This window comes from Pyrus communis, chromosome 3 (assembly GCF_963583255.1).
Source record: "Pyrus communis chromosome 3, drPyrComm1.1, whole genome shotgun sequence".
NCBI classification, from domain to species: Eukaryota; Viridiplantae; Streptophyta; class Magnoliopsida; order Rosales; family Rosaceae; genus Pyrus; species Pyrus communis.
Genome location: NC_084805.1, coordinates 30,536,732 through 30,561,324, shown reverse-complemented (window position 1 = coordinate 30,561,324; position 24,593 = coordinate 30,536,732). Strand labels below are relative to the sequence as shown.

General features: G+C 36.1%; 1 protein-coding gene across 2 annotated transcripts; it reads left to right on the top strand.

Annotated features, from left to right (window-relative positions):
* Positions 1-8,638: 8,638 nt before the first annotated feature.
* On the top strand, positions 8,639-15,739 carry LOC137728037 (heavy metal-associated isoprenylated plant protein 5-like). Of its 2 annotated transcripts, none has more exons than XR_011067918.1 (3): positions 8,639-8,691; positions 8,908-8,989; positions 14,920-15,031. XR_011067918.1 is itself a non-coding variant. In XM_068466911.1 (3 exons), exons 1-3 carry the CDS (start codon positions 14,283-14,285, stop codon positions 15,624-15,626), a joined length of 807 nt encoding a protein of 268 aa, XP_068323012.1. In that variant the 5' UTR covers positions 14,239-14,282; the 3' UTR covers positions 15,627-15,739. The 2 variants fall into 2 exon arrangements, 1 of the variants encoding a protein (XP_068323012.1); XM_068466911.1 differs by lacking the exons at positions 8,639-8,691; positions 8,908-8,989 and adding exons at positions 14,239-14,300; positions 14,701-14,782 and having other exon boundaries at positions 14,920-15,739.
* The last annotated feature ends 8,854 nt before the right edge of the window (positions 15,740-24,593 follow it).

The following is a 24,593-nucleotide window of genomic DNA, read 5'->3' as shown; positions in this document are numbered from 1 at the left end:
TCGACGCAGTGCTGTTTATCCAAACTGAAGATGCTCATCGGTCGGCTAATTCTACGGCAACAGTGCTATTTATCCAAACTGAAGGTGTTCGCCGGTTGCCTCCACAGTGCTGTTTATCCAAACTGAAGGTATGTCGGCGGAAAAAGAAAAGGAAAAATCTCAAGGTATTTGAGAGGTTTTGCGCAGGGCAATTGTGTGTTGAGTTGGAGCCCCTTCTTTGTTGCATGATTTCTTGTATTTATAGCACCTACTCCTTGAGACCGAATCAAACCCTTATCTGGATTGGGAGTCCTTGCCCCGTTCCAACTTTACTTCGAACAACCCTACTTCCATTAGGACTTTGAACTTACCCCCCTTCGAGGCTTTATTCCTCGCTGGCCGAGAATCCTGGTTGCACCCGGACTTCCTTGACCCTCTTTATTTATCTGGACTACTCATTCTTATGATAAGACTCGACCGACCCTGCTAAATGGCCCGAAATCCATCAGGCAACCCATAGTATTTGACATAGCTTTGGGCCGAGCACAACCCTATGCTTGGCCCAACAATATTATTTCGGGCCCAAACATTGCCCCCTCGCTTCCGAGGTCACCGACTGTCAACCTTTGGTCGGATTTCGACCTTGAAGAAGCGGAAGCATCTTTTGCTCTTTAGACTTCGTTGTTCTTGATAACCGTTACTATGCACATTTATGGAATATGATTGCACTATCCTCGTTACTCCCAACGTACAACCACGTGTCAACTCTCTGCCAATCCTAACAACTTTCAATCATGGCCCTCGAAAACGTGCACCCACCGAAGCGTCTCTTCCTCATTAATGCATTAAAACCGCCGCCGCACGCAATCGTGCGTCCTGGATCCTTGAAAACCCCGATCCTATCCTTGCAGGTTCCCAAAATATTCGAAATGATTGGGGCTATTTCCCGGTTAAATTTCCCCCTAATTCAAACTTTAGTGCTTTCGAATACCAAACGTCTGATCTTCTTTCTGAAACGCCTATAAATACCCAAATTTCTATCATTCGTATCCTACGCTTTCAGAAATTTTGAAATCTTCCCTTCATCATTCCTGCTTGCTCAAACTACGCGCCCTCAAGCTCATCTCTTTGAAACCCCATTTTTAAACCTACGCACTACTTTATTCTTTACCAATGGCCTCCTTCATCTCCAAGCTTTCCGACGAGTGCAATAAATGCAAGGACTTCATCGACCGGAGCGCCATCAAAACGCTACGCTTCGAAAATGACCTAGCCACCACTCACCAAATTATGGGTCCACTATTCAAAGATGCAGTGCCGTCGTGCATCACCAACCTTCTCAAGAAACAGTGCTTAACACCCTTGTTGCAGGGGTTTGATTGGTCGAAATGGTGTTTGGCACGACCCCAAGGAGTTTGGCCATCGACTACTGCAGCCTGGACCGCCTGGGTCGACCGAATGAGCGCATTCTTCAGCAAAGAGTGGAAAGCTCTCGGCATTTATGACGCCATCATGCTCTCGACCAGGGAGATCACCATGGATAGAGAACTGCTCATGGCGGCCCTGAGTTTATGGTGTTCGGTTACCAACACCATGATCCTTCATTTCGACCCTCTCGGCCCCACCGTCCTTGATATCTCGGCTATCCTTGGGACTTCCCCGTCTCGTCTCCCAATCGATGCCGCCCTTTCCAGATACCTCCCGCATCTCGACCTAAAAGCGCTGTTCGACGAACGGGCCGTCGAGACACTCAGCTGAGGCGATCGGGAACCTTCGAAAGAAGAGGTTCATAAGCTACACAAGAACTTCTTCAACTACAACACTTTTATCCTCCACTTCACCGGCCGAGGCGAGGAGAGCCTTAGGAAGGGAGAACATGAAGCCTTCCTATTCTACTGGTACAACAAATTCATTTGTTGTACCAGGTCGAACAAATGTTTGGTCGAGAATATGCCGGTGGCTCAAGCCTTGGCTAACGGTCACTCTTTGGCACTCAATCCGGCCATCATTGCCAATCTCTTTTGTTGTTTGGCCGAGACGACCATCAACAAAATCGACCCGCACTAGAACGGACCCCTCTGGGTATTCCAACTCTGGCTGCAGGTTTACTTCTCCACACTTCGGCCTGAGTTCCCCGTTTTCCAGTGTACTGCAGCACTTGGTCCTCAACTAGCCTCTCGACCGGTGCCTCCTCACAGGGCTGACGAAGTCCTCAAACACTTCTTCGGCCTAGACGTCCTCTCTAACGACGAGTTCCTGGTGTGCCGGCGTCAGGAATATCCCGCCTCGATCAGGCTTCCGAAGGCAGCGTGGGCCAAGATCGAAGATGCTGATCTTCGTCAACATTGGGGGGTCATTCGTACTGGCCCGCGACCTTCCCCTTGGTTGTGATGCCCGCCGAGCGAGCAGGGAGGTCTATTATCCCCATTTCGTCGCCCGGCAGCTCGGCTACCTCCAAGGTTGCCTCGTACCCCTGCTCGCTTCTCGCTCCCTCTTAAGTCGATGACACCTTTCTGGTTCCTCCGAAAGGGAGTGTAAGACGACGGAACAGGAGTTTCAGGACAAGTGTAAAAAATTTCGACTTCGACCGACCGTTCCTGAATCTTTGGGTATCGACACCTTTGGGGACTGGTGGGACGAGTACACCCGTGACTTCTTCAGCGTCTCGACCGAAGACGTGGTAAGCAGAATCTTTGGCGACCAGCCCAAACAAGCTCCTATGGCCCAACCCAAGGAATCGACCCAAGGTACATTGTCTTTTCATCATTTGTACTTCAATTACTTGCCCCTTGTTACTGATTACTTCACTATCTCAGGTGGTCGTGTGTTGAGAAAGGCAGAGGTGGTCACCGCGACGGTGGTCAAGAAAAAATTGGTCCCCACGAAGAAGACCGTTACTACCGGGCGGACATTATCAACCAAACGCCCTTACCAAGACGCCGAGACGGGGGATGACGCTCCTCGCCCTTCCAAACGCGTCAAGAAGTTAGCGAAGAAAGGCGATCGGGAGATTCATGTTATTCCTAGCGACACCACAGGGATGACTGCTCATGCCGTCTCTCCTTTCATTCCTAGAAGTTATTAACTTTTTAACATACATATCTCACAATTTTTATAGTGATACGTTGTGTACCACTTCGTATTCCGATTACACTGAAAAATTTCTCGTGCTTACACGTGGTGTACTTTGTATTACGGGTACAATCTTTTGTCCACCATGACCATAACATGAAATCGGATTAGGATACTCTCCTAATCTAAGGATGATGATCCTCATGACTAAGGGATGTGGGCCGTTGGATTTTCATTCAACGGTTATAATTATTATAACTTTAAAGGGAGCCTCCTGTTTGTAGCCGTTGGATTTTGCATCCAACGGCGCACATTCCTTGGTCACGAGGATCCTCATCCTTAGATTGGGAGAGGATCCTGGTCCCATGAAATCAACCTTCCAATATCAACGTGTTCGCATCCCATTGGCCCTATGTACGAACTATTGTGCGCTCTGTCTCTTTTTCACTCTTCCTTAACAAGCAATTTGTCATAATTTTTTTTAAGGTAATATGTGTAATGAAAAAAAATCATTTGATAACTAATTTAATCACATTATTATTTACGGGCAAAAGACCTTTTTTATAACTGGCATTACACGCTTCTTAAGATGTTTTGAACTTGTTTAAAAATACATAAAATAATATTGGATGAACAACTGTTTTAATCACATTATTGTTAGCCTATTGTGAGGGTACTAATTAAAAAAAATACCCAAAAAAAATACTAAAATGACGAAAATACCCCTACATTATTTGATGCATTATTTTGGTATACCTTTGAAGTTTTTTGTCGTAGGGGCATTTTTGTCCAATATTTTTTGTTGAAGCTTGGTGACACCAAAAACGATATTCACGTTTTGAATGTGTTTATATACGTGAATTGTTTTCATAATTTTTTTTATGAAAAAAAAATGTCAAATATTTGAACTAAATGAATAATATAAGACCATACTAGAAGAAACTCCTCATAAACTAATCAAAGCAGCTGAATCCACATTATTAAAAATGGTATTTCAATTTCCATCTACATTTTATTGAATTTACATTAAGATTAGAAAAATAATATTTAATAAACTGATTGCTAGCCCATTGTGAGGCTAAGTCCACTCCTTTCCCTTATGGCGCGTTTACGTAATCATAATCAAAATAGAGGAATTGGATTGATGAGGAATTGAATTGAGGAGGAATTGGATTGAGGATGAGTTAGAATTGGATTCCTGTTGAAGTTGTTTACTTAAATGTTCTAGAATCGGAGTAAAAATGAAACGAAATTCATATAAGTTGTTTACTAGCTTAGCCACCACTAGAAACCTTAATTGGGGTTTGAGTTGGACTCGTGTCGGGAAATATATTTTTGCTCTCTATGAAACTTTTTCCTTTAGCTGAATTGAATTGCAATATCAACTTCTTCTTTTCAAATGGGACCAATATATGGGACACAACAGCACCATTCAGATTTTAACCGGATCAAAATGTACAAAACCTCACTCTTTATGTGTCTGAGTGGGAATATGTTAACTTTTGTCATCTGGAGCCCACGCATTTTGAATTTTGATCATCCACGCCAAATTCCACATATGTGATGCGTCATGTATGTACGTATGCCGGTAAATCGAAACCCCTAGTTCTAAAATGATGACCTATCAATTGCATCGAAGTCGTTATCCTAAGTACTAGATGTGTCTCCATAAGTTTGGATTAACAAACAAACTTCATGTAGCTAGTCAAAGATGTGTGTCACTTGTTACTTATGATCCATATTGCACTTGACCAAACTATTGACCTTACAATATAGTTTTTTTTCTCAATTAATTTGACGATCTTGAAATAATATTGGCAGCCCTCCTGTCCAACAAACTCTATGTGAACTTTAACAATTATATTTAACTTAGGATATAATTTTATTTTAATAATGGAATCATAATTAATCATTTACTTAAAATAATATTGGCAGGAAGTTGGAAAGTATGGAAGGTGAGGTGGGTGAATTACAGCCAGCATATGCATCTGCAAGAAATTGCAACTTTTGCCGATCGTTAGAAAGTCACAATCATCGTAACCACAACACTCAATTATTATAGCGATAAATTTTTCAATACATTTAGAATATAAAGTAATATATCACGTGCTATTGTAAAAATAATGAGTTACTTGAGTTAAAAAATTAACATCTTGCAAAATAAAACCTCATACCACTTACATGAGAAATTTGTCCTTGTTATCAGAATACAGATGGTACACCACATATATCTATATAAGTGGTGAAAAATTGTATTTTAGAAGTTATTAACTTTTTAACATACATATCTCACCATTTTTATAGTGATACGTTGTGTACCACTTTGTATTCCGATTACACTGAAAAATTTCTCGTGCTTACACGTGGTGTACTTTGTATTACGGGTACAATCTTTTGTCCACCATAGCATGAAATCGGATTAGGATACTCTCCTAATCTAAGGATGAGGATCCTCATGACTAAGGGATGTGGGCCGTTGGATTTTCATTCAACGGTTATAATTATTATAACTTTAAAGGGACCCCCCTGTTTGTAGCCGTTGGATTTTCATCCAACGGCCCACATCCCTTGGTCATGAGGATCCTCATCCTTAGATTGGGAGAGGATCCTGGTCCCATGAAATCAACCTTCCAATATCAACGTGTTCGCATCCCATTGGCCCTATGTACGAACTATTGTGCGCTCTGTCTCTTTTTCACTCTTCCTTAACAAGCAATTTGTCATAATTTTTTTTAAGGTAATATGTGTAGTGAAAGAAAATCATTTGATAACTAATTTAATCACATTATTATTTACGGGCAAAAGACCTTTTTTATAACTGGCATTACACGCTTCTTAAGATGTTTTGAACTTGTTTAAAATACATAAAATAATATTGAATGAACAACTGCTTTAATCACATTATTGTTAGCCTATTGTGAGGGTACTAATTAAAAAAAGTACAAAAAAAATACTAAAATGACGAAAATACCCCTGCATTATTTGATGCATTATTTTGGTATACCTTTGAAGTTTTTTGTCGTAGAGGCATTTTTGTCCAATATTTTTTGTTGAAGCTTGGTGACACCAAAAACAATATTCACGTTTTGAATGTGTTTATATACGTGAATTGTTTTCATAATTTTTTTTATGAAAAAAAAAAGTCAAATATTTGAACTAAATGAATAATATAAGACCATACTAGAAGAAACTCCTCATAAACTAATCAAAGCAGCTGAATCCACATTATTAAAAATGGTATTTCAATTTCCATCTACATTTTATTGAATTTACATTAAGATTAGAAAAATAATATTTAATAAACAACTGATTGCTAGCCCATTGTGAGGCTAAGTCCACTCCTTTCCCTTATGGCACGTTTACGTAATCATAATCAAAATAGAGGAATTGGATTGATGAGGAATTGAATTGAGGAGGAATTGGATTGAGGATGAGTCAGAATTGGATTCCTATTGAAGTTGTTTACTTAAATGTTCTAAAATCGGAGTAAAAATGAAACGAAATTCATACAAGTTGTTTACTAGCTTAGCCACCACTAGAAACCTTGGGGTTTGAGTTGGACTCGTGTCGGGAAATATATTTTTGCTCTCTATGAAACTTTTTCCTTCAGCTGAATTGAATTGCAATATCAACTTCTTCTTTTCAAATGGGACCAATATATGGAACACAACAGCACCATTCAGATTTTAACCGGATCAAAATGTACAGAACCTCACTCTTTATGTGTCTGAGTGGGAATATGTTAACTTTTATCATCTGGAGCCCACGCATTTTGAATTTTGATCATCCACGCCAAATTCCACATATGTGATGCGTCATGTATGTACGTATGCCGGTAAATCGAAACCCCTAGTTCTAAAATGATGACCTATCAATTGCAATGAAGTCGTTATCCTAAGTACTAGATGTGTCTCCATAAGTTTGGATTAACAAACAAACTTCATATAGCTAGTCAAAGATGGGTGTCACTTGTTACTTATGATCCATAATTGCACTTGACCAAACTATTGACCTTACAATATAGTTTTTTTTCTCAATTAATTTGACGATCTTGAAATAATATTGGCAGCCCTCCTGTCCAACAAACTCTATGTGAACTTTAACAATTATATTTAACTTAGGATGTAATTTTATTTTAATAATGGAATCATAATTAATCATTTACTTAAAATAATATTGGCAGGAAGTTGGAAAGTATGGAAGGTGAGGTGGGTGAATTACAGCCAGCATATGCATCTGCAAGAAATTGCAACTTTTGCCGATCGTTAGAAAGTCACAATCATCGTAACCACAACACTCAATTATTATAGCGATAAATTTTTCAATACATTTAGAATATAAAGTAATATATCACGTGCTATTGTAAAAATAATGAGTTACTTGAGTTAAAAAATTAACATCTTGCAAAATAAAACCTCATACCACTTACATGAGAAATTTGTCCTTGTTATCAGAATACAGATGGTACACCACATATATCTATATAAGTGGTGAAAAATTGTATTTTAGAAGTTATTAACTTTTTAACATACATATCTCACCATTTTTATAGTGATACGTTGTGTATCACCCTATCTACGAACTATTGTGCGCTCTGTCTCTTTTTCACTATTCCTTAACAAGCAATTTGTCATAATTTTTTTAAGGTAATTTGTCATATTATAAGTGGTGAAAAAAAATTATTTGATAACTAATTTAATCACATTATTATCTACATGCCATGTGTATCTATATAAGTGGTGAAAATTTGTATTTTTGAAGTTATTAATTTTTTAACATACATATCTCACCATTTTTATAGTAATACATTGTGTATCACCCTATGTACGAACTATTGTGCGCTCTGTCTCTTTTTCACTCTTCCTTAACAAGCAATTTGTCATAATTTTTTTAAGGTAATTTGTCATATTATAAGTGGTGAAAAAAAATTATTTGATAACTAATTTAATCACATTATTATCTACGTGCCAAAGGTCTTTTTTATAACTGGCATTACACGTCTTTTAAGATGTCTTGAATGAACAGTTGATTGAATCAAATTATTGTTAGCCTATTGGGAGGTACTAATTTAAAAAAAAAAAGTACAAAAAAAATTAATTATTAAAAACTACTGTTAAAATGATGAAAATACCCTTGCATTATTTAATGTATTATTTTGGGATTCCTTTGAAGTTTTTTATCTTGGGAGCATTTTTGTCCAAATATTTTGGTTGAAGCTTAATGACCCCAAAAACATTATCCACCTTTTGTGTTGGCTTTAATATAGATAGATAGATAGATAGATATTGCTCTCTTCTCTCTTTCTCTTTGCTTTGTTCCACCGAATTGTATTCCTATTTTTATATATTTTGGTATAAATATGTATATATAATTATAAAAGAAAACTAACGAAAAGTTCAATTTTTATTATAATTTTAATGAAAAATGATAAATAAAGATATAGTAAATAGTATCAGAAAAATATGAAAATATAATTTTTTATTAAAAATAAATAGTACCAGGAGTGTTTCGATAAAACTTTCTTATTATAAAAGTCGGTTTCGTGAGAGCAGTCGTCCCATTCAATCATTTTAGTTCTGAAGTTCTCGTTCAGATCTGAGCCTGAGAGCATCCACTACTGCAATGGGGGAAAAGGAAAAGGTACGCACCTCGCTCGCTCTCTCTCGCTCTCTCTCTCTCTTTGTTACTGATTTTGCCACGTACCTTCACCATGATTAGCACTGTTCCACTTCGTTTTGTCTACACTTTTGCACAACAATCTTCTGTATTATTTATATATTGTCTAAAGATTCATTCTTGTCAATCTTTGGTTAATGTACATATTTTTTCTATTAATATTAAAAATGGATAATTCAGGTTACGACTATGGTGCTGAAGGTGGATCTTCAGTGTCACAAATGCTACAAGAAGGTCAAAAAAGTTCTTTGTAAATTCCCTCGTGAGTCTCTCTTCTCCTTGATTCGTCTATAGTTATTTGATGAAAAATAAAAGTTAAAGTTCTTTCTTTTTGAGAAGATATGATTAATTTAGATTAAATGTAAACTGAGTAAATTAATATGTGTTTGTGAACAAAAGAAATACGAGACCAAACATACGACGAGAAGGAAAACCACGTGGAGATCAAAGTGGTATGCTGCAATCCAGAAGAGATTAGGGACAAGATTTGCTGCAAAGGTGGGAATGCCATCAAATGCATCAAGATCATAGAGCCCAAAAAGGACGAGCCCGGGAAGCCCAACAAGAACGAGCCCGGGAAGCCCAACGAGAAAGAGCACAAAGGTGACAAGCACAACCCCAAAGGTGTCTGCAAGCTTAAATGTGACTGTAAGCGTAAATGTGACGACAAACCTAAATGTGACGGCAAGCCTAAATGTGACTGTAAGTGTGACTGTAAGCGTAAATGTGACTGTAAGTGTGACTGTAAGCCTAAATGTGACTGTAAGTGTGACGATAAGCCTAAATGTCACGATAAGCCTCCAGATCATGTTGTGCCAGTGTGCCCACCGCCTAAAGATCATGTTGTGCCAGTGTGCCCACCGTCTGTCCGAGCGTGTTGTATGGATTGTTGCCAGGGGCATGCAGGTGGGTCATGCTGCTGTGGTTATGGCTGCAAGAAAAAAAATGGCTGCAAGCCTAAAGATCCTGCTGTGCTAGGGAACCCAATGCATGTCCGCGCATGTTGTATGGATTGTGGTTGTGGCAAGCGGCCGTGCAATAGTGGTTGTGGCGAGCGGCCGTGCAATAGTGGTTGTGGCGAGCGGCCATGCTACAATGGCTGTGGCGGGGGACCAGTCACGTGCATCGTTTGTGTTGGTTACTATGGGAGGCCTGTGTATGACAGTTGTGGCGGTGGCAGCTGGGGGTATTGTGAAGAAAATCCCTCAGCTTGCACAGTCATGTAAATCATCGATCATCTTGTTGGACCATGACACCTACTTCAATCACGGGATAATATTTTAGCAGTGCTTGTTGGTTGATATTAATATTATAGGAAAACGAACGAAAAATTAAAAAAAAAACTTTAATTTTAATGTAAAATGACAAATAAAGGTGGTTTTTCCATTAAAACTTCCTATAATTATAGGAGGGCCATGTATATTGTTAAGTGAATAATAAAGTTGGTGGTTGTCAAGTCACATGAACATTGTCAAGTCACAATCACGTTAATCTGTTCTTTAAATCATTAATATAGACTATAGAGAGAAAGAGATACATTCCATCTTGAAGATGAAGATGAAGTTGGTGCCTGCTATAATTTTCAATGCGATACAAGTTTTCATTCCACGTTCCCTTCTTTGTCCTGCACAGTGCACGTGCGTTATTAGTTATTTCCTATTTCACAAGTTGATTTTCATCAACCACTAATAAGCGATTAGTCAAGAGTGGAATGGATGAGGTGTGAACAAAGGAATCTAGCTACCTTCCTCATTTGCATTTTACACTTATCTTTCTCATTTATTAAGTGTAACATGAATTCTATTAACACAAACAAAATTTTTATTTCTTTTTAAAAACTCATTATTATTTTTCTATATTTACCTTTATTTCCAAAATCTAACCTTTTTTTCTCTCCTACCACAGCATGTTCTAATCTAAACTATTTTTTTCTTCTTTCATTACCAAAAACAAAAACCCACCCAAAAGCAATCTCTTGGTTTCTCATAACTTATATGAGTTACACTAGTTGATCAGGATAGTGTGTTTCAATCCACGTAAGTTTCCAACCCAGAAGCAAACCCTTGGCCTCCCAGGGCTCATACGAGTAAACTAAAGAATGAAATTTAGCTACCATTGCTCGTCTAACCATGCTCAACTATTTTATTATTTTCAGTCCCCACATTGTTAGATTCTACCATAAACTAAAGAGTAGTTAGAGAGATTAAATTTGTAAACTAAATGACAAGAAGGTTGATGATTGGATTATTACTTAAGTGTTAATGACACATCATTTAATTTGTAAATTTTATTTACAAATTTAGTTTCCTAACATTACTCTAAACTAAACAAATCCTTGATCCCTCGCCCCCTCCAAATGTCGACAAGAGAGAGAGAGAGAGCAGCAACAATAACCTAGATACGTGTGTAATAATGTGTTCCCAGAAAAAAGAACTAATCCTAGGCCTGCTTTTCATTCCTGCTTTTGTTTGTTCGAGAATTAATTGATATGTTTATACAAAAATAAGCAAAAGCTAAAACCCCACGTGTCTAATCCAACACCATGTTTGTATTCTGGCTGATACCGTTTCTACAAAACCCTCCATTTTTTAACGGCTCATAACATTTTTCTGTCTCTACAACAAATTCTTATGCTCAATAATTAATTTAATTTTTTTTTCTCAAAATTTGTGAGCTAATATTTACGGTTTTTTGTTGAGTTTGAGAATTTTTTTTAAGAAGTATATTATTCTTATGTTAAAATCCAAACCCACGTGCATTGTTCACGGACAGTGTGCAGACGAAAATGCCCTCCAACAAAGTTCTTTCTTAGCGTTTTCTACCAGCTTCTCTACATTAAAAAGATGGTTATGCCCTTTGTGTCCACATGTCTCCCATCGCCGTGTTCTCTTCGTGCATCTAGTGTCTTCTCGATGTTTCTGTTGTTTTCACTCAATTTGGTCGAGTTGCTTCCCCATTATTTTTATTAGGGTGTACATTAGGCTTTTCATCTCCAAATAATTTTTTTAATTTGGTTCCCTTATGGTTCGGATATGCATACAATCATCGTTTGGAAATCCATATTGTTCAATTTTTCAAGGGAAAATCGAAATTGTATATCTTTAAACTTGGTCAATCTTTTCCCTGTGTGGTTTGCAAGTTGAATCATGACCTTTTCCTCTCATCCTCTGCTAAACCTACCAAAACCAAATCCTCTCCTCAAACTCACTGCTTCTCTCTTTTCTCGCTCTCTGAATCTTTTCGTTGTTGAGGTAATCTCTCTGTTGAAAGCTTCTGTTTCTTTTTTCTTTCTTTTTTTATGGATTTATTTTTTTTTTTCTTCAGAGAATTTGAATGAAATAAGAATAGCGGATTGAGTATAAACAAATTGATGAAATTTTTATTTGAGTGTTTGTGTTGGTCATTTTGTCATTTGTTGAGGTTTGGAATTATTTGAGTTTTTTTGCTGTTACTACTGTGAAGGACGCACGGCAATCACGAAATGGGGGCTACCTCTTTGGAAAGAGAAGAATATATCTAGCCACCACTAGCAACCTTGGGGTTTGAGTTGGACTCGTGTCGGGAAAGATATATTTGCTCTCTATGAAACTTTTTCCCTTTAGCCGAATTGAATTGCAATATCAACTTCTTCTTTTTAAATGGGACCAATATATGGGACACAACAACACCATTCAGATTTTAACGGGATCAAAATGTACGGAACCTCACTCTTTATGTTTCTCTACTCAATGGGAAGAGAAATCTATTAAAAATCGAATAGAAACGTTTACATCTCTTCTACAAATAAGATAGATAAGCGGAAATATGTTAACTTTCATGTGTTATATATGTATGGACACAGCTGATTAATCCTTTGTACAGTGCACTAAGACAATAAAATATGATTATTGGTTGCACGATTTTATCAGTGTCTGAGGAGGAATATGTTAACTTTTGTCATATGGAGCCCACACTTTTTGCATTTTGATCATCCACGCCAAATTCCACATATGTGATCCGTCACGACTCACGTATGTACGTATGCCGATAAATCGAAACCCCTAATTTTAAAATGATGACGTATCAATTGCATCGAAGTCGTTATCCTAAGTACTAGACGTGACTTCACGGGTTTGGTTTAACAAACCAAACTTCATGTAGCTAGTCAAAGATGAGTGTCACGTGTTACTTGTGATCCATAATTGCACTTGACCAAACTATTGACTTTACAATATAGTTTTTTCTCAATTAATTTGACGATCTTGAAATAATATTGGCAGCCCTCCTCTCCAACAAACTCTATGTGAACTTTAACAATTATATTTAACTTAGGATGTAATTTTATTTTAATAATGGAATCATAATTAATCATTTATTTAAAATAATATTGGCAGGAAGTTGGAAAGTATGGAAGGTTAGGTGGGTGAATTAAAGCCAGCATATGCACATGCAAGAAATTGCAACTTTTGGCGATCGTCAGAAAGTCACAATTATTGTAACGACAACACTCAATTATTATAGCGAGAAATTTTTCAGTATATTTAGAATATAAAGTAATATATTATGTGTTATTGTAAAAATAATGAGTTACTTGAGTTAAAAAATTAATAATTTATAAAATAAAACTTCTCACCACTTACACAAGAAATTTTTCCTTGTTACCAGAACACGAGTGGTACACCACCTATAAACTCCCGGTACTATTCACTTTAATGAAAAATCATATTTTTACACTAAAAAGTCAATCCTGATACTATTCACTTTACCCTTTATTTTGTTCTTATTGTTAAAACTCAAAGTTTTCAAGTCATTTTCATTAATTTTCCTTTAAAAAAAGTACAAAAAAATTTAATTATTAAAAAAGCACTGTTAAAATGACGAAAATACTTCTGCATTATTTGATGCATTATTTTGGGATGCCTTTGAAGTTTTTTGTCTTGGGGGTATTTTCCAAATTATTTTGTTGAAGCTTGGTAACACAAAAAACACTATTCAACTTAATCGGTCTCTATAAAATTTACATTAAGAATAAAGAAAATAATATTTAATAAACAACTGATTGAATCACATTATTGCTAGACCATTGTGAGGCTAAGCCCACCCCCTCCCCCTTAATGTAGATAATATTATTTGTTAAAAAAAAAATCATTTGATAACTAATTTAATCACATTATTATCTGCTTGCGAAAGACCTTTTTTATAATCGGTATTACACGCCTCTTAAGATATTTTGAATGTGTTTAAAAATATAGAAAATAATATTAAATGAAGAGCTGATTGAATCACATTATTGTTAGCCTATTGTGAGGTACCAATTAAAAACAAGTACAAAAAAATTAATTATTAAAAAAACATTGTTAAAATGATGAAAATGCCCCTGCATTATTTTGGAATGCCCTTGAAGTTTTTTTATCTTGGGGGCATTTTTGTTGAAGCTTGGTGACACCAAAAATACTATTCACCATTTTGTATTGAGTTTATATATAGATAGATAGATAGATAGATATTGCTCTCTCCTCTCTTTCTCTTTGCTTTGTTCCACCGAATCGTATTCCTATTTTTATATACTCACTGCAATGGGGGAAAAGGAAAAGGTACGTAATATATGGTATAGTTTGTTCTCTTCATTTTTTTCTTCCAAGGATAAGCAGATAACCCAAATGATGATTGGTATGGCTAAAACTAAAAGGTTTAAGCTCTTGTTTAAGTTTTGTGGTTCCTAATCTTTTATTTATATCCTAATGAGAATCCAAGTCCCCTCCTCTTGTGCCATTTTGTTGTTTGTTGCCTCTCTCTCTCTCTCTCTCTCTCTCTCTCTTTGTTACTGATTTTGCCACATACCTTCACCATGATTAGTACTGTTCCACTTCTTTTTGTCTACACTTTTGCACAACAATCTTCTGTATTATTTATATATTTTCTGAAGATTCATTCTTGTCAATCTTTGGTTAATGTACATATTTTTTCTATTAATATTAAAAATGGGTAATTCAGGTTACGATTATGGTGCTGAAGGTGGATCTTCAGTGTCAGAAATGCTACAAGAAGGTCAAAAAAGTTCTTTGTAAATTTCCTCGTGAGTCTCTCTTCTTCTTGATTCATCTATAGTTATTTGATGAAAAGCCAAAGTTACAGTTCTTTCTTTTTGGGAAAATAAGATTAATTTAGATTAAATGTAAACTGAGTAAATTAATGTGTGTTTGTGAACAGGAGAAATACGAGACCAGAAATATGACGAGAAGCAAAACCAAGTGGAGATCAAAGTGGTAAGCTGCAGTCCAGAAAAGATAAGGGACAAGATTTACTGCAAAGGTGGGTGTGCCATCAAATGCATCAAGTTCAAAGCGCACGAGACCGAGCCAACCAAAGATGGCAAAAAAGATAACGGCAAGCCTAAAGGTGATGAAACGCTTAAAAAAGATAACGGCAAGCCTAAAATAGTTAACGGCAAGCCTACAGGTGATGAAAAGCGTGAAAAAGATGACGGCAAGAAAAAAGATAACGGCAAGCCTAAAGGTGATGAAAAGCCTAAAAAAGATAACGGCAAGCCTAAAATAGTTAACGGCAAGCCTACAGGTGATGAAAAGCGTGAAAAAGATGACGGCAAGAAAAAAGATAACGGCAAGCCTACAGGTGATGAAGGTAGACCATGCTACAGTGGTTGTGGCGGGCAGCAATGCCACTGTCGTTGTGGTGGGCGGCAATGCTACTGTCGTTGTGGTGGGCGGCCATGCTACAGTGGTTGTGGTGGGCAGCCGTGCTACAGTGGTTATGTCGAGCGGCCAGCCCCGTACATCCAGTATGATGGTTACTATGGGAGGCCTGTGTATGACAATTACAGTGGTGACAGCAGGGGGTATTGTGTTACCCACACTAACTATTTCAGTGAAGAAAATCCCTCAGCTTGCACAGTCATGTAAATCATCGATCATCTTGTTGGACCATGACACCTTGTTCAATCTCGGGATAATATTTTAGCAGTGTTTGTTGGTTGCTATTTATATTATAGGAAATTTAGCGGATAGTTCAACAAAACTTTAGTTTTAATGAAAAATGATAAATAAATGTGTAGTGAATAGTATTAGAAAAATATAAAAATATATTTTTTCGTTAAATGTGAACAATATCGGGAGTGTTTCGTTTAAACTCCATATTATTATGGGAGGGCCATATATATTGTTAAGTGAATAATGAGTTGGTGGTTGTCAAGTCACATAGACATTATCAAGTCACAATGACGTTAATCTGTTCATTAAATTATTAATATAGACTATAGAGAGAAAGAGATACATTGTCACATCCCGATCCGGGATCCACCACATTTCGGGCTCGCTCCACCACCGCAGCACGATATTATTCGTTCTAGACTCCGACCACACCCTCACGGTTATGTTTCTGGGAACTCATACGAGAACTTCCTAGTGGGTCACCCATCATGGGATTGCTTTTGTGCACCCATCATGGGATTGATCTCGTGCTAGGTAAGGATGAGAATATATATATAAGGTTTACATGATCCATTCCCCTGAACGATGGGAATGTTACATACATCCCATCATGAAGATGATGATGAACTTGATGCCAGCTACAATTTTCAATGCAATAAAAGTTTACATTCCACATTCCATTCTTTGTCCTGCACAGTGCACGTGCGTTCTTATTAGTTATTTCCTATTTTGCAAGTTGATTTTCATCAACGATTAATAAGCGATTGGTCAAGAGTGGAATTGAGGACGTGTGAACAAAAGAATCTAGCTACCTTCCTCATTTGCATTTTTCACTTATCTTTCTCATTTATTAAGTGTAACATGAATTCTATTAACACAAACAAAAATTTCATTTCTTTTAAGAAACTCATTATTATTTTTCTATATTTACTTTTATTTCCAAAAGCTAACATTTTTTCCCTCCTACCACAGCGTGTTCTAATCTAAACTATGTTTTTTCTTCTTTCATTACCAAAAACAAAAACCCACCCAGAAGCAATCTCTTAGCTTTCTGGAACTTATATGAGTTACACTAGTTGGTCAGAATATTATGTTCCAATCCCCGTAAATTTCCAACCAATAAGCAAACCCTTGGAGTCCCAGGGCTCATATGAGTAAACTAAAGAATGAAATTTAGATTCTACCATAAACTAAAGAGTAGCTAGGGAGACTAAATTTGTAAACTAAATTTTGTAAACTAAATGACATAAAAGTTGATAATTGGATTATTACTTAAATGTTAATGACACATAATTTAATTTGTAAATTTTATTTACAAATTTAGTTTCGTAACATTACTCTAAACTAAACAAATCCTTGATCCCTCGCCCCCTCCAAATGTCAACAAGAGAGAGAGCAGCAGTAACAACAACAACCTAGATACGTGTGTAATAATGTGTTCCCATAAAGAAGAACTACTCCCAGGCCTGCTTTTCATTCCATGCTCCTTTTGTTTGTTCGAGAATTGATTGATATGTTTATACAAAAATAAGCAAAAGCCAAAACCCCACGTGAATCCAACACCGTGTTTGTATTCCAGGATGATACCGTTTCTACAAAACCCACCATTTCCTAACGGCTTGTAACATTTTTATGTCTCTACAACATATTCTTATACTTAATAATTAATTGAATTTTTTTTTTCTCAATGAGCTAATATTTACGGTTTTTTTGTCGATTTTGAGAATTTTTTAAAGAAGTATATTGTTCTTATGTTAAAACTCAAACCAACATGCACTGTTCACAAACAGTGCGCAGACGAGAATGCCCTTCAAAAAAAATCTTTCTTAGCGTTTTCTACCAGCATCTCTACAGTAAAAAGACAGTTATGCCCCTTGTGTCCACGCGTCTCCCATCGCCTTGTTCTCTTCGTGCGTCAAGTGGCTTCCTGATGTTTCTGTTTTTTTTCACTCCATTTGGTCTAGTAGCTTCCCCATTATTGTTATTAGGGTTTACATTAGGCTTTTCATCTCCAAATAATTTTTTAAATTTGGTTCCCTTATGGCTTGGATATGCATACAATCATCGTTTGGAAATCCAGATTGTTCAAATTTTAAAGAGAAAATCGAAATCGTATATCTTTAAACTCCCCCCTTCTTTTCCCTGAGTGTTTTGCAAGTTGAATCATGACCTTTTCCTCTCATCCTCCGCTAAACCCACCAAAACCAAATCCTCCCCTCATACTCACCACTTCTCTCTTGTCTCGCTCTCTGAATCTTTCTGTTGTTGAGGTAATCTCTATGTTGAAAGCTTCTATTTCTTTTTTCTTCTCTTTTTTTCATTTGGGTAATTTTTTTATTATTATTTTTTTTATGGATTTATGTACTTTTTTCCTTCAGAGAATTCGAAATGAAATAGGAATAGCGGATTGAGTATAAACAAATTGATGAAATTTTTATTTGAGTGTTTGTGTTTGTCCTTTTGTGATTTGTTGAGGTTTGGAATTATTTGAGTTTTTTTGCTGTTACTACCGTGAAGGACGCTCGACAATCGCAAAATAGGGGCTACCTCTTTGGAAAAAGAAAACTATATCTAGCTTAGGTAGGCAGTTGCGGATGTGTGTGTAACATTCCAATCGGAGTTGAGGCATGCTGACCGACATCCGAAAGTGATGTGGCCAAAAGGTTAGTGATGTGTAAAATATGGATAAATTTAAACCGAAGCTAGAATTTATTTAAGCTAATAATGATAGTGCACAATAGTGGGAAGAAGAACCCATAAAACATAAGTAGTCAGAGCATAGGTGACAATACTACATAAGTAGAGCAGTCAACTCTATTTAAGATATTTATTACACAACTAGAAATAAGTTCCTACATTTATTTGGGAGGATGTCAAAATCGCCAAAGATCCCTTGTGTGCCACAGAGGATTCAGCTAAGTCCTGGAGGGGCGAAAAACATAAGGTGTGAGCGGGCAAAAACAAAGGTTCATGAAACACATTTACTTTCTGAACATACTAATCTCTTGCCGTAAAACAAGTATAGTTTCCAGAAAATCATACTACATATAAGTATGAAATCAAAGGTAATTCAACAATAATTCAAGAAACACACAAATCATAATATCTCAATCGTGGCATAAGAAAATTAAGTGCTCATCAATCTATGCTAACACACGAGTTCATGTAGAGAAATTCTGACATGAATAGAATTAGGTGTAATCATAATATACGCTCTAACACTACAATCACGTGAAGACTGGCGCTAGGCGCATCACATACGAGTCTTAGTTGCCTATTGCAACCTAGGACTGGACTGGCACCTACAATGGATCCAAAGTGAGCGTGTAGTGTGATGTGAACATACACATTAAGCCTGACCCTGGGCGAGCACTACACTGGTGCAAGGATGCATGATGAGCAGGTAAAATGTATATGAACATGTCATAACAATTTATAAATCTCAACAACACAATAACACTTTTAAAATGATATAAAACATGGCATGATAGGCATAATATTAATCCAAAAGCATTTATGGAAGCTATAAAACTTTATAATATATATATATATATATAAACAAATGCCCACTCACTGATACATAGTCGGTCATAGCCTCCTAGCTTTGCTTGACCTCGTACATCCTCGGGATAATTCTCTCATATATGTGAAACAACTATAGTAATTAATTAATTAAAACATACACAAAAAGGCTAGGAAAACCCCTTATAGTTTGCTCAAATAGAGGGTTTAAATATACGAAAACATTCTATGCGATGTCACAGACCCGTACACGTCGACCATGCGCCGCCACAAAGCAGGACGCGCCCTCACGCACCACCAGCTTGCTGCTACACGCGCCACCACACACAGGTCATGTGCCTGCATGCTGTGGCAGATCCCAGTGGAATATTTCGTCAAATTTGACAGAATATTCCGTTAAGTTTAATGGAGTTACCTAAACGGTGTCAATAACGGAATATTCTCCTTCTTCTCCAATTTTCCAATTATCGTTGCCGCCATCCGCCGCCACCATCTGGTTTGTCGGAATCTGGAAAAGCTGGCCGGATTTTTGTAAAAACTTTAAAACTTCATATCTTCCTTATTTCTCAACCATTTTCGACATACTTTGACATGAAGCTTAGGAAGAGAATAACAAGTTTGTAACTCTTGAAAGTCCAAAAAGTGGACATAAATGGACTAAAAATGCCTCGAAACTCTCGGCCCTAACTCCAACGTCCCAAAGTTGCATTTCTACACGTTAGCTTGACTTCAAACTTAGGCTAAGGACCTCAAGGAGTTGTGTGGTTGCTTCTAAACCTTCCAAAACCTTGTAACTCGAACGAAAAGTCGCCAGAGAACTTACTCTCAAGTCGGGGATCCGAGTTGGAAGCTCAAAACTCGGTCATTTTTTAATCGGCTCGTATGAATAGACTTGTGGGGACGAGAGGAGTACGATGTTGGTGATTTGAAGTCCGATCTATGATGTTTGGTGATGGTGCTTGTGTTGCAGAGAGAAGATAGAGGCTTGGCGTGAGAAAGAATGAGAAGAAGAGATAGGGTTTTTCTGATTGGACAAGAGGGAGAGAGGTTGTCTGATTAGCTGAGGAAAGTGAGGGAAGAAATTGATTGGTAGGTGAGAACAGGTCATGGGACTGGTTTTTAAAACGGGAAGGCTTTAGATTTTGTACAGTTTAAGGGTACACAAAATCTCTCACCCTATCTAAAACAATGTTCCCAACACTAAATAATTTTGGCGCACATACACACACGTGTACAATTTTACCCGTTGCTAACGTACTTTAACTAAGCGTAACTTCTCCGTTACAAATCCAATTCGGGTCTAACTCGCACTCATGCATTCGTAACGAGTACTATTTAACTACAATAATAAGAAAAATAAATTAAAAGCTGAATAACAACGTCCACGTCAGGTTCCACTTTGCCAACAAGGCATAATTGTCATTTTACATACTCGGGAAGGAAATTACATGGAAAATTAGGGACGAGTCATCACAAGGATCGTGAAACTCTAATCCTAATTTTGTCCTCCCTTGAATTTAAGAGCGAAAATTGATGTATTTGTACTCTCTGTTTTTCGGAATTCGGTATATTGTCGCAATTGGGGTTTATAATGTTTATCAAGAAATTTGATCTAAGATTTTGAATTTTGTTACAGCTCTATAATTTGTGGAGTTATTCTTAGTTTTATCAAGAAACTTGATCTGGGTATCATAAATTTTGTGAAATAAGCTTTTAGATTTTGATATTATGGAATTTTTTGGTATGTTAAGTATTAGAACTGACTGTTAGTGCTCATTTCTTAAAATCTACTTTAAAAGCACTGTAATATGTGCTATTACCCAATACATAAATAACATTCTATTATGCATCTTCGACAGAGATGATTTGCTGTGTAGATTCAATAAATGAGAAGAGGGCTTTTCTTCCTTGAGAGAATACAACGATTACTTGGAGGAAGTGGAGGACATGAGTAAGTTTTCAGCTTAGCTGTTGCCTATACACTCATTTCTTTGTCAAAAGTTAGTCTGACAAAGAGCAAAATCATTTTGTAGCATTTGACTTGATCGAAGGAATAGATGTTCCTGCTATTGAATCAAAAATTGTAAAGTACCATGACGAAAATGCCAGCAAATAATGATTAAACAAGCTCATAAGGTACCTCAAAATAAGATCACCATGTTTTTACCCTTTCTTTTTTTTGTTCCTAACCTTCTGATTTTGTATAATGGGAAAAGAAGATCCTAATGCCGGCAAAGTGGCAATATTGAACTCTTAAATATTTTTTGCTTAGTTTAAGTCATAGTTAAAAAAGGACATAGTAGGGGAGGTGGCAACGACAACAATGGCGGGATAGTGGCAGTCATAGCAACAACAATGGTGGGGATTTTTGCTCACTTAATCTAATTTTTCATTAATAAACATGCATGAAAAACTGTTCTAAGCATTTGTCAGATGTTCATCCACACATTCCATGATATCATTTTTGTTTTCTCAGTTATTCCCAACTGTGGTCTCGCATAGTTAAGAATGACATTCTCACAGGTAATAATCTAGATATCCATGAAATATATGCACCAATATACAATATGTATTTATCAAAAATTTCTACGAGTTTTAATATTCTCACAACGCTAATTGTCAGATTGCAATACGTTTTGGGATACATTATTGCAGCACCAACCTTTGGAAGGAAAAATGGTGGCCAATGAAAAAATTGAGACAAATGTGAATTTTATATTGAAAATATCAGGTACAAATGCTGATAAAGCACCTATAAATTTTCAAATTGTTACACCTCTTATTAAAGTATTTTATTTATTTCATATACGGTGATCCCCGAAAGAAGATATTAGAATCACATTGTGAGGTGACATTGCACGTGTTGAAGTGGGTGTTATTTCTATATTGTTAGGAAGATTTTGGGGAGGTGAGTCAGTGGCTTCTTCCCATTTTTATTTTTTGCTGAAGAGCGACAAAGCAAGAGCCAGTTTAGGAAATTAGGCCTTCTCAATGTTTCTGTGTCTTTTTTCTTTTCTTTTCTTTTTCTTTTTTTTTTTTGTGTAAAAACGAATTCAAGTTTTAGATAGGATTTAATGCATGCTCAAGATCAGGATTTGAGAAAGTTTTGGAAATTCATGGTTGGATTGTCAATTGGTGTTAGGAATGAAAATTAAGGTTAGGATTAGGAGTGGTGCTAAAGCACATTTTATATCATTGCATAAAACTTAGTTTGTATATTTGAATGTCATTGTTTTTTAATTCATTTATATGTTATGTTATGAGTTTTCTAAACATTGTTTTTTAATTCATTTATATGTTATGTTATGATTTTTCTATAATAAGCACAAAGCACATTTTATATCATTGCATAAAACTTAGTTTGTATATTTGAATTTCATTGTTTTTTAATTCATTTATATGTTATGTTATGATTTTTCTATAATCTGCATGCTGAAATACTTGGAGTTAGAATTAAGAAGGATTAAATGAAATATGGATTTTTTATTAGATTGGTATGGCTGACAAAGTTAAGAAGTAGCTTAAGATACAGTCTAGGGAATTTCTTTAACTGAACGTAGTTGTTTCCATGAGTTAGATAAGTTATGATGCAGTGCTTCTATATCAAGAAGTGATTTTATATGGATACATTGAGTGATGTGTGAAATGGTAAATGTAATTAATCCTTCAACAAAACAAACAATAAAAGGAGTACCCATTCCCATCTAGCCTTCTGTTTTCTGCTTGTCATACCTTTTCAATTTTGCTTATTTTTCATTAGTCATATGAAAGATAGTGCAATACCTTGGGACCAAAATATCTAACAATCTGAACTGGATATCTCTATTATAGAGAGTTTGTAAAAGTAATTTAGACATTATTAGTTTATATTAGTGTTTCACTTCTGTACATTCACTCTCTTTTCTGTGTTGTATGGTTTTACATGAGAATTCCGTAGTGATAGCATGTTGCAATGGTGTAAATGCAACTTTGTATTTGGTTTGTGTTTGAAACTTAGTCCACTTGGTGAATGTTTTCTCTTTCTTTTCAACTTAGTGTTTTGAGTCATGTTAGATTGTTAAAGAATTCAGCAAAAAGGCTTTCTAGATACAGCTTGATTTTTTTACTTCCAAGGTTCGTGCATGTTTCTCCATAATTTTATCAGAACTTTTTTTAGTTACATTTCCTTTTCTGTTCTAAATTGTTATGTTTTAGTGCTGCCTTTGTTATCAACTTTGAAATTTGAACACAATTTTCTGAAATATAATGTTTTTTTGGGAACTTTACATATTTCTGAATATGCACAGCATTTGTTAAGGTATTTTTCATTCTTTTCGTGTTGGTATCTTGAAACAGACAATGTGGTTATCTGAAATATTCAGTATTGCAGGGCGGCGCAGTAGCATTTGCAAAGGTTTTTTTTCCTTTCCATCTCCATATACATATGATGAATGCAATTAAGAAGTCTAATGTGTGGTCACATTTTATAGCAAATTTTCTGGAAATTTTCAACAGGCAAATTCATTTGATCTTTATACTGAACGATGGGGTGACATTATTAAGAATTGAAAAGTAACATTTCCTTGGTTGTTTTTCTTTTGTTGTTTTCTATTTCTTTCTCCTTGAAATGGTTGTTTTTCTTTTATTGTTTTCTGTTTCTTTCTTCTTCTTCTTCTTTTCCTGCCTGCCTTCTGTTATCTATGTGGTAATTGCAAATTGCAAACAAACTCTGCTCTGCTTCTTCAAAATTTGTATTAGTTTATAAAATATCCATAGAACACATACATAATGACTAAATTCTTTCTCATAAGCAGGTACCCGTATACATAGCAGAAATAACATCTAAGGATCTTAGGGGGAGATTTACTTAAGTAAATCCCGTGAACTCCACAGAAGCGAGTCCTTAATTTTCGTGTATATTTTATTTTTTGATGTCTACTAGGTGGTTTACATAGCTTTTAACCATTAGATCACCTAAATTTATGTTTATAAATGTGTTGTTTCTCATTGTTGATAGAAATTCAATTTAAAGGCTGTTGGAAAGGTAGAGATAGAACTATAACTTATAGTTCCTTTAATTCCGTAGCAACGCGCACGCATCAATTTCTAGTATAACCTATATTCGTGTCAAATTTTCCAAACCGTAAGAATCTTAAAATTCTTATGGGAAATTATGGAGATTTGGACGGTGGAGATGATTTTATTCTTGATTTTCTATTACGATAAGAATGCTTCTGAACACCGTATGTAACATCAGTTGTTGCATTTTCTACAAAATTTGTGAGCTAACACTCACAATTTTGTTATCGTTTGTGATTTCCTTATATTAAACTCATCTTTCCTACACTTCAGGTTTTGAACATTTGGACCTACAAAACGATGATAAAACTGCTATGAAAAAGCTTAATCATAACATTTTTCTTGATGCCATACAAAACA

Bases quoted from the DNA above. Each gene is read 5' to 3' on its own strand.
- LOC137728037 (XM_068466911.1), top strand. The intron at 14,783-14,919 runs GTGAGTCTCTCT...TGTGAACAGGAG, and splicing joins AGTTCTTTGTAAATTTCCTC to AAATACGAGACCAGAAATAT.